General features: G+C 36.6%; 1 protein-coding gene across 2 annotated transcripts; it reads right to left on the reverse strand.

Annotated features, from left to right (window-relative positions):
• Window positions 1–169: 169 nt before the first annotated feature.
• Window positions 170–9,991, reverse strand: LOC144840129 (uncharacterized). 2 transcript variants are annotated; one of them, XM_078695810.1, is made up of 7 exons: window positions 9,325–9,991; window positions 4,033–4,148; window positions 3,330–3,467; window positions 2,823–3,009; window positions 2,023–2,207; window positions 1,446–1,700; window positions 170–1,142 (listed from the first exon to the last, which is right to left on the reverse strand). In XM_078695810.1, exons 1-7 carry the CDS (start codon window positions 9,794–9,796, stop codon window positions 975–977), a joined length of 1,521 nt encoding a protein of 506 aa, XP_078551936.1. In that variant the 5' UTR covers window positions 9,797–9,991; the 3' UTR covers window positions 170–974. The 2 variants fall into 2 exon arrangements, with proteins under 2 accessions (XP_078551936.1, XP_078551937.1); XM_078695811.1 differs by lacking the exon at window positions 9,325–9,991 and adding an exon at window positions 7,976–8,182.
• Between the last annotated feature and the right edge of the window lie 2,733 nt (window positions 9,992–12,724).

The following is a 12,724-nucleotide window of genomic DNA, read 5'->3' on the forward strand; positions in this document are numbered from 1 at the left end:
CGAAATACATGACCACCTCCTATATCCAAAAGTGTGCTTTAACTTTGTAGTTTAGGCCTACTGATATTAAAGCAGAGAAAGTTGATATTACAATTTCCATTTGTTTCGAGTTAAACTCGGTACGCTTAAAACTCATGCAACAACTTAAATAAAACCAATAACCAAACAATTATCGGATAATAATATAAACTTTATTTTATTTTCACATTATTACAATATGTACATTTTTTTTCAAATTTTACATTACCGGTAGGCCTATTTTATGTAATTGCTTTAAATCGCATGTGACGTCACTACAATGCGTATGGGCGTACCATATTTTGTATAGGCCTATCTCATTTATTGTATATTTAAGCATTATATACTGAGTGCTTTATAGATTCGTATACAAGCAACATATAGCACGTAGAAGGAGAATGTCATTACTGTGCCTAGGCCTAAATACGTTTGAATTTGTACTTTCATGTTCATTAATATCCTGAGCGTGAGACAAGCAATCAATATGTTTGAAATCTGTACACGAATTGGCTATACAAAATCATTTAGTAGACGAAGAAGCACACCATGTCGTGCCTACGTATTTGTGATATGCACTAACTTCGGTTGTGTGACGTGGGCGACTATTCTCGCCGATTGAAGAAAACGCGTTATTTCTTAAATTATGCGTTACCACAAAACGCATACCGGTAAGTAGCGGATATTATAAACGCATAACATTAATGAGCACTTGGCAGTGTCATTATAGCTGTCATAATATTACATGCATCACAAAATGAGTTGGAAGTAGTCTGCTACAGTTAAGTCTTTGCCGACTTTGTGCAAGTCGAAAAATCTCGTGTATCGAATTTTAGAAAGTTCAGATTTTTCTCTATACAGTACCGTAGTGAAGAAAATATAAATAAACGTATATTCTGAATATGAAACAAAGACTGCTTGTGGATAGAGTGCTTTTCATTTGCGAGTGTGTGTGTGCGCTAGCCGTATGGCCTGTATCTGCACCCCGTAAAAGTCGAGCGGATTTCCTTGTTCGACATGAATGGTAAGAGATAGCACGGGTGACCTCCGAATACAGTTGAGTTGGCTGCGTTTGCCGATCCTTCCATCATCCTAGGATTCGAGTTTGTGAATGAATCCGAGTAGATCTAGAATATAAAACACAAATTTTAGTAAGCCTACAATTTCTTTTCATGAAAAGCTTAGAAAAAATGCTTATGACAAAAAAATCGACCGTTTCTGGGAGGACGGTGACATATCGATATAAAAACATAGAAATGACGTTAATAATGACTAACACGATAATTCCAATAACACGATGATTATGATGATATTAATGATAATGACGATATTATTATGAATGGGATAAAATAATAATGACGATAAGAAATAACCATTACGGTACATAATGACGATAACAAAAGTAATGTAACATGTACGGTAGGGCCTACCTCATACACCTCATCTACACATTGCTGCGTGTGGTTGCTGTATGACCATGCATTGGTCAGGTCACTTCTCCATGAATATTCCGTTTTATTTCCACTTGTGAACACAACTACATTTTCGTGAGTTTTCGATTTTCTTACTTCTTCGGCGAAAATACCCGAATAACTTTGATCCACAATCAGATAGACATGCGAGGCTTTACAGTCCGATATGTCCTCCAATATCTCCCTTACGCTTATCATTTCACTGGCTGCCATCTTAAAAAACAAAACAAACAAAAATGTAATTAATATTTTGAATGTTTACATCATACGCTCGGATTTATACGAATGTTTACGTCACACGCTGGGATTTATACGAATGTTTACGTCACAGGTTCGGATTTATACGAATGATTACGTCACACGTTCGGATTTGTGCGAATGATTAGTGATTACGTCATACGCTCGGATTACGAACGTTTACGTCATATGCTAAAATGTATACGAATGTTTACGTCACACGCTTAAATTACGAATGTTTACGTCATACGTTCGGATTTATACGAATGGTTACGTCATGCGCTCGGATTTACCGTACCTGTCCATTTTCATCAATGTCCCATAACAGACTTCTTCCATCCGGTAGAGCTGGACTATTCAAGTACAATATGAGTGTATCCACATTACAACCTGAGCTACAAAGACCGCTCAAATGGTTGCGAATCGCATTCTTCTGCGTCGCTGGGTAACGGTTGTCAACGTGCTGATTGCTCTGTTCATACACTGAAAATAAAATTTAAAATCTGTCATCGTGTTGTATCGGCACATACAATATATAAATAATTAAGTGAGAACTATAAAAATAAATTTGGAAAACGATGTAAAAATGGAATTATGTTGACATGTGCTGCTATTGGACAGACTACTATAATGGTAACAATTGGATCGCGGAATTTGTTGCCACAAAGGAAGTTTCCATTCAATGAATTGACACTAGGACAGTGATTAGCCTATGCCTACTCTCAATTATATTACATGGCCCATTCCCGTCATGGCAGACGATAACATCAGATCCAAGATCTAACTGTGTCTGTGCAGTCTCTCTCCTCATCCTCTTTTTTCTTCTCTTCTTGATACAAGGACGTACTGAAATAATAATTTGCGATATACTACAAAGACTTCCCTTCCCCTCATTTCTGAATTGTTTCAGATTGTTATCAATGGCCTTTGTATTGTTTTTTGGTAAAGACGAAATGTGAACAGTTATTTGTTTACAACTTAACACGATCGTCAGACTGGGCTTTTTACCAAGCCTTTGCAGGTTCTGAATCCCACTACTGCTAGCTTTGGTCCTACATTGCTGAAAAGTGGGCCTACGTATAAAAACGAAAAACCTACGCTCAATATCTGTATTGTCAGCAAAGAACATCTTGATATTGTGTTTCTTGAAGCCTTGCTCCCGTAACATTGAATACATATTTTTAATGTTTTCTGAATGTCGTTTAATACTAGTCTGCCTGTTCCAGCCGCCAGATATCATCACGCCATAATCGCATGTTTCGTGTAATTTACATCGACGTCCAAACTAGACAGAACAATAAAAACATAAAACAATTATTAAATATTGACCGCGGTATCTTGACAAAATTACACGTTGTCAGATTTCGTACATAGTTCCGCAAATTCGGTAACAGAACGCACGCACATAACCATGTTTTCCACTAGGCAAATTTATTCGCGCGAATCGAAAGCGTTGACTAATGCGCATGCGTAATTAATATTTTCATCTTTTTGTGGTGACTTGAGGAAAATGCACAACCAATCAGAACTCATGTCGATTCGCGCGAATATCATTTAACCACCTCACCTCATTCGACCAATAGCACTGACAGGCCTACTACTTACATTTGTTCGTTGATTTTGGCACCGTTTCGTGTTAGTTTCCAATTCACAGTTTCTCGTGAAATTGCTAAGCCCTGTTCTGTAGTTCGGACACTTCGCATATAATGGAGAATCAATGCATTTTAACTGCTGTTCATGTGACTAAAAATACCAACAAAAAAAAAACTGATTAACATTGGCTGTATGAGTAAGGGTGGATTTAATGTGGTTCGGACCAATCCTTAATTAAAAATACAATGAAACTAATTGAACATTGGGTTAAGTTCAGCAATTTGTCTCATTCTATATTTTAACTATCCTGGTCCGCAACTGGGTTCGTTTGGACCCAGTAGAAGTTGTTTCCTTCAGTGTTGCAGACATATTTATTACTGTAATATAGCCTTGAGAACATATTTATATATACCGCTGATTCCGTATATGCATATCCTAAGCCATCGAGTATTCTTCCAAATAGGCCCTATTATATTTTATATAAACAAAGCAATCTAACAACAGGACACGTTCGCCTTTTGCCAAGATAGGAACTCGTAACGGTCCTTTGATCTTATGTCTGGCTGCGTACCAATAGTACTGTACATAGTACGCGCGGTGTCTGTGAAGGCGTAGAGTGGAACTGATCGTGTCGCAGCCACAGATAAACTCTTTGATCTCCGGAGCTCCGCATCCTGTTAGATTGCCTTGATATAAATAGGCACAATACACTTACGCTGTCACCCTCTCTGTATACTAGTGGCAACATGTTGATTTCACAGTGTCGTTTAGATGACGTCTTTAATCGGTTTTTACATCTGCTCTTGACTGCTACTTGTAAACATTCCCTTCCTAAAAAAAAGATAAGATTAGCTTTTTAATATATTTACATTTTAACATTAATATCCAAATATGACACATGAATACTGATCTACAATGGCCCATCACGTGTAATATTAAGAATATCTGCTGAACGTGTTAAATCTAAAAATGTGTTACGTCAATATATGAACATTTATAGCGACACATTTAATTCACAGCAAGTCCGGAAGATATGTTCTTAATACACCTTTTACGTGGTATACTTATTAGTACAGTGTGCACATGCATTTACACTAGAGCGTCACTAGGCCTACTTAACTGGACGACGTTCCCGCGCAAAAACGCAGAAGTCGATCGTGTTTCCTTTTTTCCACACTCACTTCATGACATGCATTTCATTCGTTGATAGGCCTATCTTTTAAAATATCTAATTGAAGTGAACATTCTTTCCGGTGAACATTCTTTCCATGGCGGTTCGTGGCAAAAGAAAGGAGAAAAGAATTCCTATAATTGGTACTTTAAATACCTTTTGACGTAAGCGCTGGGGAATGTTATTTCGTTCACCCTTCACAGGTAAACTCGGCTCGTCATTTATTTGTCACGAACGCTTTTGTGGCGGGGAACAATGGCTGATTTATAAAGTTGTTATTCGAGAAGACATATATTCTTAAGATCGAAGGTGAAGAGAAAAACATAAAGGAACTACAGTAGGCCTACACAACGAATGTTTTGAAGAATTTCTCTCATTGAAATGGGATAACTTTGAAATCGCGTTTACATAAGCCCAGAAATTGGTGGAGGAAGAAAACGAATCGGGCATAGTAGTGTTAACGAATAGAGGTGAATAGATTAATAGCTTGTACCTTCAATAACGTAATGTAATTTTCTTGGTCACCACACAACGTACGTATTTTAATAATAAATCACAAGATCTATTTATATTTAGGCTACGTCATAACTATGTATTGAACCAATTGTGAGAAATATAGGCCTAAGTTTTTTTTAATTTGCTACAATGAAAATTATGAGTATAGACCTAATGAAAACCAACGGCAACCAACATTGTGTAAAGTTTACGGACTTGTGGCGAATTCAGAGTTATAGACCTGAATCCTCACTCCTAAGGCCAGCAATGTCGTAACGTGTAGGCCTATATAGAATAGGCCTACCGCTAAACAAAACGGAAATACGATGATAATTTGAATTTGGAATGAAAAATGTTGTTGACGAGTCGAATGAATGAATGAAAAAATATTCCTTCCGGATTCTCAAGAACAGATTTATGTGGATTAAGAAAGATCATTTTCAATCGAGCAATTTGTAAACAAACTCGCGCGTGTATTGATCAGACGATAAAAACAAAAATACCATTAATCTAGGTTTTACATCAATAGCTTACGACATTCATCGGATTACAAATAAATGCTCAACAAAAGCGCTTTTGTTCGAAATGTGTGACAAATACTCGTTCGGCGTAAATAATAGGCGCGATGGGTGCTTTGCGTAGGTGTTTTGAGTGACCTGTCTTGAAGGGAAATGAAGGTGTTATTGCCTCTGTCTCGTTTAATAGACCTCTTTTGAATAGGCATCAGCCCATCTATGCAAGTCCGCCGCCAAAGTAAAGCGGGTTACTATTCATCTTGTTCTTAGAAGTAGCCGACAGGAAAAGTCATTGAAATTATAGGAAATGTAACAATTCGTCGGATTGATTACAACCAAGTCGCGCCAGCGTGTGAATACTTTGGCCCTACGCACGAGATCAATTATACTGCTTTATATAAAAATACTCAAGAAAATAAGATATGCAGCCAAGTCCTCCGCAGAAGGCCTTGTCCGTTGGCGGCTTGCCTTTGATCTTGCCGGTACGGGTGGAGATTTAATTCGGCTGACGAGTCAGACAGGTACTCACGTCTGACAAGATAGCTAACGGTTGCTATGATTACTGCTTCGTACTTCAATTCGTTGATGGAATGCAATCAGAACGATAGAAGTGCAATGACAATTTTGCTGTAAATTCTATAGTAACGGCTTAGGAAATTTTCAAATACCTAATATTGTTTTGCATTCCATTGACTTTACAATGAAATTGAATTATAAAGCAACAACTTGCATTTAATAACAGTACACGTTGCAACTGTCACGTAGTATTTTTTTTGTCATAGGATTTTTAAGAGACAGTAATTCAGTTTAATGATCTTCCCAAAGAAATTAAAATGGCACCTTCAAAAAAAAATTTTTTCTTTTAAACTTAAACAAATTCTACTCCATAAATAACTTATAATAATAAATGAACATATTTATTCTGGTTTTTCTGTGCTTCCATAGTATTTTATCATTATTAACTTGTCGTTGTCTTGCGTTACTGTACTTGTTTATTTGTCTTGTTTTGTTTCTGTTTGTTCAAACTTCAATATGATTACAACTTCTTAACTGGCTACCCGTCACAAGTTTTTTTGGAGGGAGTCCTCCAAATGTTATTACTTTCTGGGTTTTTTGCCTCTTAATTATTTATATTTAAATTGTTATTTTGTTTACTTTGAAAGATAAGAAATAGATGTTATTATGAATGAATGAATGAATGAAAGTTAATCTCCTTATGTTTTTTTTTTAATTTTCAACAATTCGCCGAATTTTTCACAAATTTAAAGACCCCTTCCCTGCAATTTTGGACGTTTTTTGGAAAATAATACATATATATCACTTTAAAAACATTAAACCATGTCATTTCTTGTCTTAAATGTACGTTTTATGGTAAATTATGATAAAAAGTGAGAAACAATGCACTACCTAAGTAGCTTGCGGCGATCGACCTCTCGTGGACGGTCTTAGGCCTAGCCTAGCTAGGCTTAGTTTTGTAGGCCTAGCTGGTAAACATCGGTAACGTACGAACATCGTACGCGAGCTATATACCTAGCCTGATGTTGTATAGTTGCTGCATTAATTGTCTTTCTATTTTTGCCAGACTCCGTTGATACAAATTGGGGAAAACCCGGTATTTTCGCTGAAAAGTTAGGAGTCTTCCATTTGTTTTGGCCTCACGATCGATCGAAAAGTGGGCGAATTACAGGTGAAAAACAAAAATATCAATCCGCGCGCAATGCATTTTGGGATTTATAGCGGGCCGCTATAATTATTAGAATCGACTTATTTTTCACATTTTTAACCGTTTAAAGACGAAAAAAGTTATCGCAATAGGACCATATAGTATTATTTTTACATTAAATATAGTTTGTGATCTTAAATTAGATCTAAAAAACGTAGGGAATGGGGCTTTAAAACCAATACAAGGTTTAGTTTTCGATGTCTCGCAGAGTACAAATAAATGTATACATACTTGCAATTAGCTTAACCACTAACCATATTTTAAAGTTTAAACATTAACGTTTCCCCCAAGATAGATGGGTGTTGAGTTCACTCAAGACCATGAACATGTAGCCACTCCACAAAGTGGTTTTATTGTAGTGATGCATAGCCAGAGTAATAATAAAAACTGAATTGTGATTGGCATTTGGTTTACGTTTGGGTCTTGGTTCAAATCTTATCGTTGCCCTCATCAGAACACACCTTGTGGTTATGACATGCACGATTCCATTTGCAACGCGTGGAAATGAATTAAGCCAACTCACTTTAAATAAAATTATTATAGGAATGTAGAAAACAATAGGACGCGAACATTGATAAGAAGAATAGGGGGAGCGGGGGGGGGGGGGGGAGTGATATGTAACTCGTAATGTATACGGTAGCATAGACACACATCTTCCGAACATATTAGGATTTAAAGTGGTCGAAAATGGAAACGTACATTGCATAACACAACGTATACGGCGTATAACAACGTGTAAAATAATAGTACTTACAGTCGTAAGCTTTCCTCATAAAAATAGTAGCTTTCTCATAAACGAGTAAACAATAAACAGTACTCATAAAACAACCATAAAAGTATACAAGTTAAGTGGCTGACATTGGTAATTCAATAATTCTTAATCTCTTTATGAAGCGAGCAAGTACAAATTACTACCAATTGCCGACCTTCCGATCATGTAATAAATCATAGCAGACGTGCTTCTGGATCAAGTTCAACACCTGTGAAATTCTCAGGTGTGTACTGCGTCAGATAGCTTGTTACACACAATTGCCAAAAGCGTCACACGAATAACGCTGTAACGCTTGTTGACACGAAACGCGTAGGCCTACTACGGTACCTGATGTAGTGCCAAATGCAGACTTTCCCCCAAGTATGTATTTATTTCGAGGTGTTTCTGAAATACCTGGAAATGCAAGCTCAAGTAGTATACGTATGAAACGCCATATGTGCCAAATATTTATCTTTTTACTAATATTAAGTCATAACTCCGTCTGGAACCCAGACTATGCCAAATGATGTTCTATCCTACTCTGATAGCGTTGCGCAAACGCTACTCTTTTAACTTTATATACTGCGTTATATAACTATAATTGCACGAGAGTAGTACATGTTTCATAAGTAGACTATACATGCCAGCAATCCTAAACATACGGTACAATAGGCCTACATGTTTAAGTGTCTGTTTATGTTTATAATGCGATGTAATTACGTTTTTATATCCTCATGATTGGTGTTACCTATAAAACACGTTCAATGAATGAGGAGCCCAATCACTGAGTAAATTTATTTAGTATTTATTATACAACTTCATAATATTTACTGTAGGCCTACTCAACCAACCTAATTATATACGTCTTAGCTCTGCGTATCTAACAACGCTAGTACGTTTATACTTTTGGGTAACATTTAATACTCCCAACTTTGAACTTTTTAATCGAAGAACATGGGTTATCGTACAAAGGATAACACAATGGTTATTTTTATGATTGAACACCTGTCGGGACCATGTGGAACCCTTGTTAGTAATTATTGTAGGGCTATGGTGGTTTATTTAATGTACAATGCTTTGTGGGCAATATACCGAGTAAATGGTAGTGTTCCTTGCCTCGTCAGACACATGATCCGCTCATGGCTTAGCTATTTGACATTAAGTTGGTTCCTATCCACCAATAGCAACAACTCACATTAAACCAACTTACTCGGGTAAATAACTAAACACGAATGAGCCCATATCTATTAAATAAAAAAATTGAATCTAAAAAAAATGGAGTTAACCTAAACGTGACCCAAAAAAGGAAAGCAAACACGTGTGTTGGGCATGTAAACATACCTCTTACTTACCCATTGATTTCTCAAGCTTGCCTCTGCACGATTCGGATTTCCTATCCACATAAAAAACAATAACAAGATGTCCAAAGTTAGCCTCTGGGAAAGGGTCAATTACAATGACCGCCTCATGTGACCCACTCCGCCTTAAAGAACTGTCCGGCAAGACTGTGTTAAATTTTCTGTTGGCTCTCGAACCTGATCTCGTATGAGCCGCTATATAGATATTTATGGAGTCTCTACTAGTTTTTGTTAGCGCCCAACAGGAGGATTTTGTAATAAATTGGCTATTTTGGGTACAGTCTAACTGGTAAATAAAATCAACGGCTTGTGACACCAAATATTCGTGCGTATTCCTTGAAGCTTGGGGAACAAGTTCATTCGACGACTTATCATCTTCCAGAACAACACACAACGCAATGGTTGATAATCCAAGAAACCGGAGTAAAATAAACAATATGCTAATAAATATCGTAAAATATGCCATAATGAAGAGTATTTTTAGTAAGTTTTGTAAGAAATTTTCTTTCGTCGTATCAAGTAATAATAACACTTTTAAAATACTTCCATTTTGTTGTTGATGAGAAATGATATAACTTCATCCAAGGAGCAAACTTGACGACGTCAACTAATACAGGACAAGTCGTGTTGATATCAAAGCTGAATGTAAAGCACAAAACAAACTTATTGCCTTTTCAACTACCTTCGCATTGCCAACGCGGCAGATCAAAGAGAAACATACTTAAAACACAAATAAAGCGGTTAAGCTTTTAAAACTAGTCATGCGAGGCTTGCAAATGAGAAGTCGGACGATACACCCATACAGCATATACCCCCAGTGTACAATCTTCATAACCAATCAATGTTCTTAGATTTCTTAGAACGTGTGTGCCGCCCGCCTTTCAGCCAATCAAAATCACCGTTTCATTATATCGATAGTCGATTAAACTGCACCTGTGGTTCGTCACTCAGCACATTATGAAAACATCAATTTAATATAAAAAGCCACCGAACATCACATTCCTACTATCATTTTTATTTATGACAATACGGTGAAACTTATGGCCTATACGACCTATATTGTAATGCAGTAAGCCTGTTTTCGCAGCGTTCGTTAAAAAGTAAAAGGACCGCTCGCAAATTAACTAAAAAAAGTATAGGCATATAATATTCATGAAAATGACGACTGGAATATTAGATCAACTGGAACTATGGTGTATATTAAATCAACTTCAATTGTATCAATTACTATACTTTACTTACATAATTCAATTTGAACAACACATTTTTACTTGTTACTCCAGTCGCCGACACTTCTCTATTATGCATGCGGTTCCAAGGTGATTGCGAGGAATGAAACATTATAATGACTTTTTACCGATTATGTATAATGTTCAGGTTTATTTCCGCGGTAGCAGTACATTCAATAACAATCTATCATGATCAAACATTTTTTAAACATGTGATAGACTATCTGCCACTCCCTTCTTTGGTTGAAATTCAACACTGGCTCACGATCAGAAACACTAACATCAATATATTCATTTTCCACACAATATTAGTGTTTTCCCTTCTTTGTGTTAATTGGATTGATACATCATTTACCCGTTCGGGCTTATAGTTATTATTTAAGCGGCTAAGCCATGGCTAACTTTGGTGGGTAGGCCCCAACTTACAAATAACTAATTCTTAACAACGGACTTTTTGCTCATGATTTTATCCGGGAGATGTAACCCTGATTGTATACTGTATCGTTTGACGAGGAGACGTTTTTTGAAGTAAAACATAAATGAAAATCTCGATGTTTTGTGTTAATAGGATTTTGTAAGGTAATATAATATAGCCTACTATTTGTTAAGGGGAGGTGCCGACGTCTACTATACTATACTGCTGGTTTAACTGTTAAAGAAGGTATAGGCCAACATTTTGTCTAGTCTTCCCCCTTTTTTCTATAGGAAGCCTTAGCTAAAACTCTTGATATGTTGACGTCCGAAATAAGAGAAACAAATTGAACAAAAAAGTAAGATAAAAACGTGCTTCTGTTTAACACAAATCATAAGCAGCACGGCCAAAGCAACGTATCTAGTTGTCATTAATGCACTTTTCAATTTGCTCTTAAAGTAGTATTGACAGTGTAACAGCGTTGGTTCCCTGAAATGCGTTCGGATCTGAAACACCGCGTTACACAACCGCTGTGATAATAGGCAGCGCCCAGCACGCCGGCTATTTACGGCAATCGTGTAGCGGTAGGGGTGCATTTGCTACTTAAAAGAGCGACCGAGGAATATACAATGGCCTATGCCCCGGTCCTCAGTCCCGGATAGACCCGACGACGCTTCCTCGGTTACTTAGCTATGATGTGGGCTAGCCAAAATGACCAGAGGATGTCGGCAACATTAAAACCTGTAAATAAACAAGGCTAAACACACAAACATCAAGTTGTTGCAACCGAAAAAGAAACTAATTTAGATGATAAATGAGAAAAACTTGAACGATGATAATGGGGAAAAGACGATGATAATGGGTTCTTAAAGACGGTTGTTATGGAAACACGTCAGCCATTTATTGTTCTTTACGTTGTGTTGATTTAAAGAATCGGAAAAGTACACTTATTGACTTTAAAGGTGACGTCAGCATAGCGATTAGGCAACTTACCATCCTGTTTTTATTAATATGAAAATAACAAATCACATTAATTTTGACAGAAGGAAAATAAAGAGTGTTGAGTACGCGTGGATAGTATCAATGAACTCCGTACCATAGGTACAGGTGATACAGTTATACGCCATTCGTTTTGAACTCTAACTCAGTGAGAAAACACATCAGTGAAATGCATTACTACGCATAGTATAATATCAGGCCTATGGATCAGGATCCGTAGATGTTGTGATACCGTGTGAATTAGGATGGACCATCCATAATTGTGATATAAGAAACGATAAGGATGCTTTTATTGCAAATTGAACTATTATACAAATGAGGAAATGATGAAGAAAACAATTAAAAACAAATGAGTGAATAATGAATTAAATGAACTAAACACGATGACTAGGAGAGGGGTATATAAAAGTAGGGGCATTTGGGAAACGTGACATTAGAATATTGCAATCTACGCAGACGGATAGAGCATTAATACACAATGTGAACAAGATTGTATTTACTAAAGACCCTTTTCGTGGACTGTATACTCCCAAAATAAAATATTAACGATGGCTTCGGTGTTTCATTTTTTTTTCTTCGGTATTACTTCTGGGTTTCAGTCAGGGCATGATCCTTGCAATACCACACAAAGGCATAAGTCTAGTTCGAAAGTTGTGATCTGAATTAGCCAAACAGACCAACTAACAAACATGTAATCAGTCAAAATGTTTAAATCCAATCAATCAAAAAGAGCAAATGGACAAAAAAATATATA

This window comes from Antedon bifida, chromosome 4, assembly GCF_963402885.1.
Source record: "Antedon bifida chromosome 4, ecAntBifi1.1, whole genome shotgun sequence".
NCBI lineage: Eukaryota > Metazoa > Echinodermata > Crinoidea > Comatulida > Antedonidae > Antedon > Antedon bifida.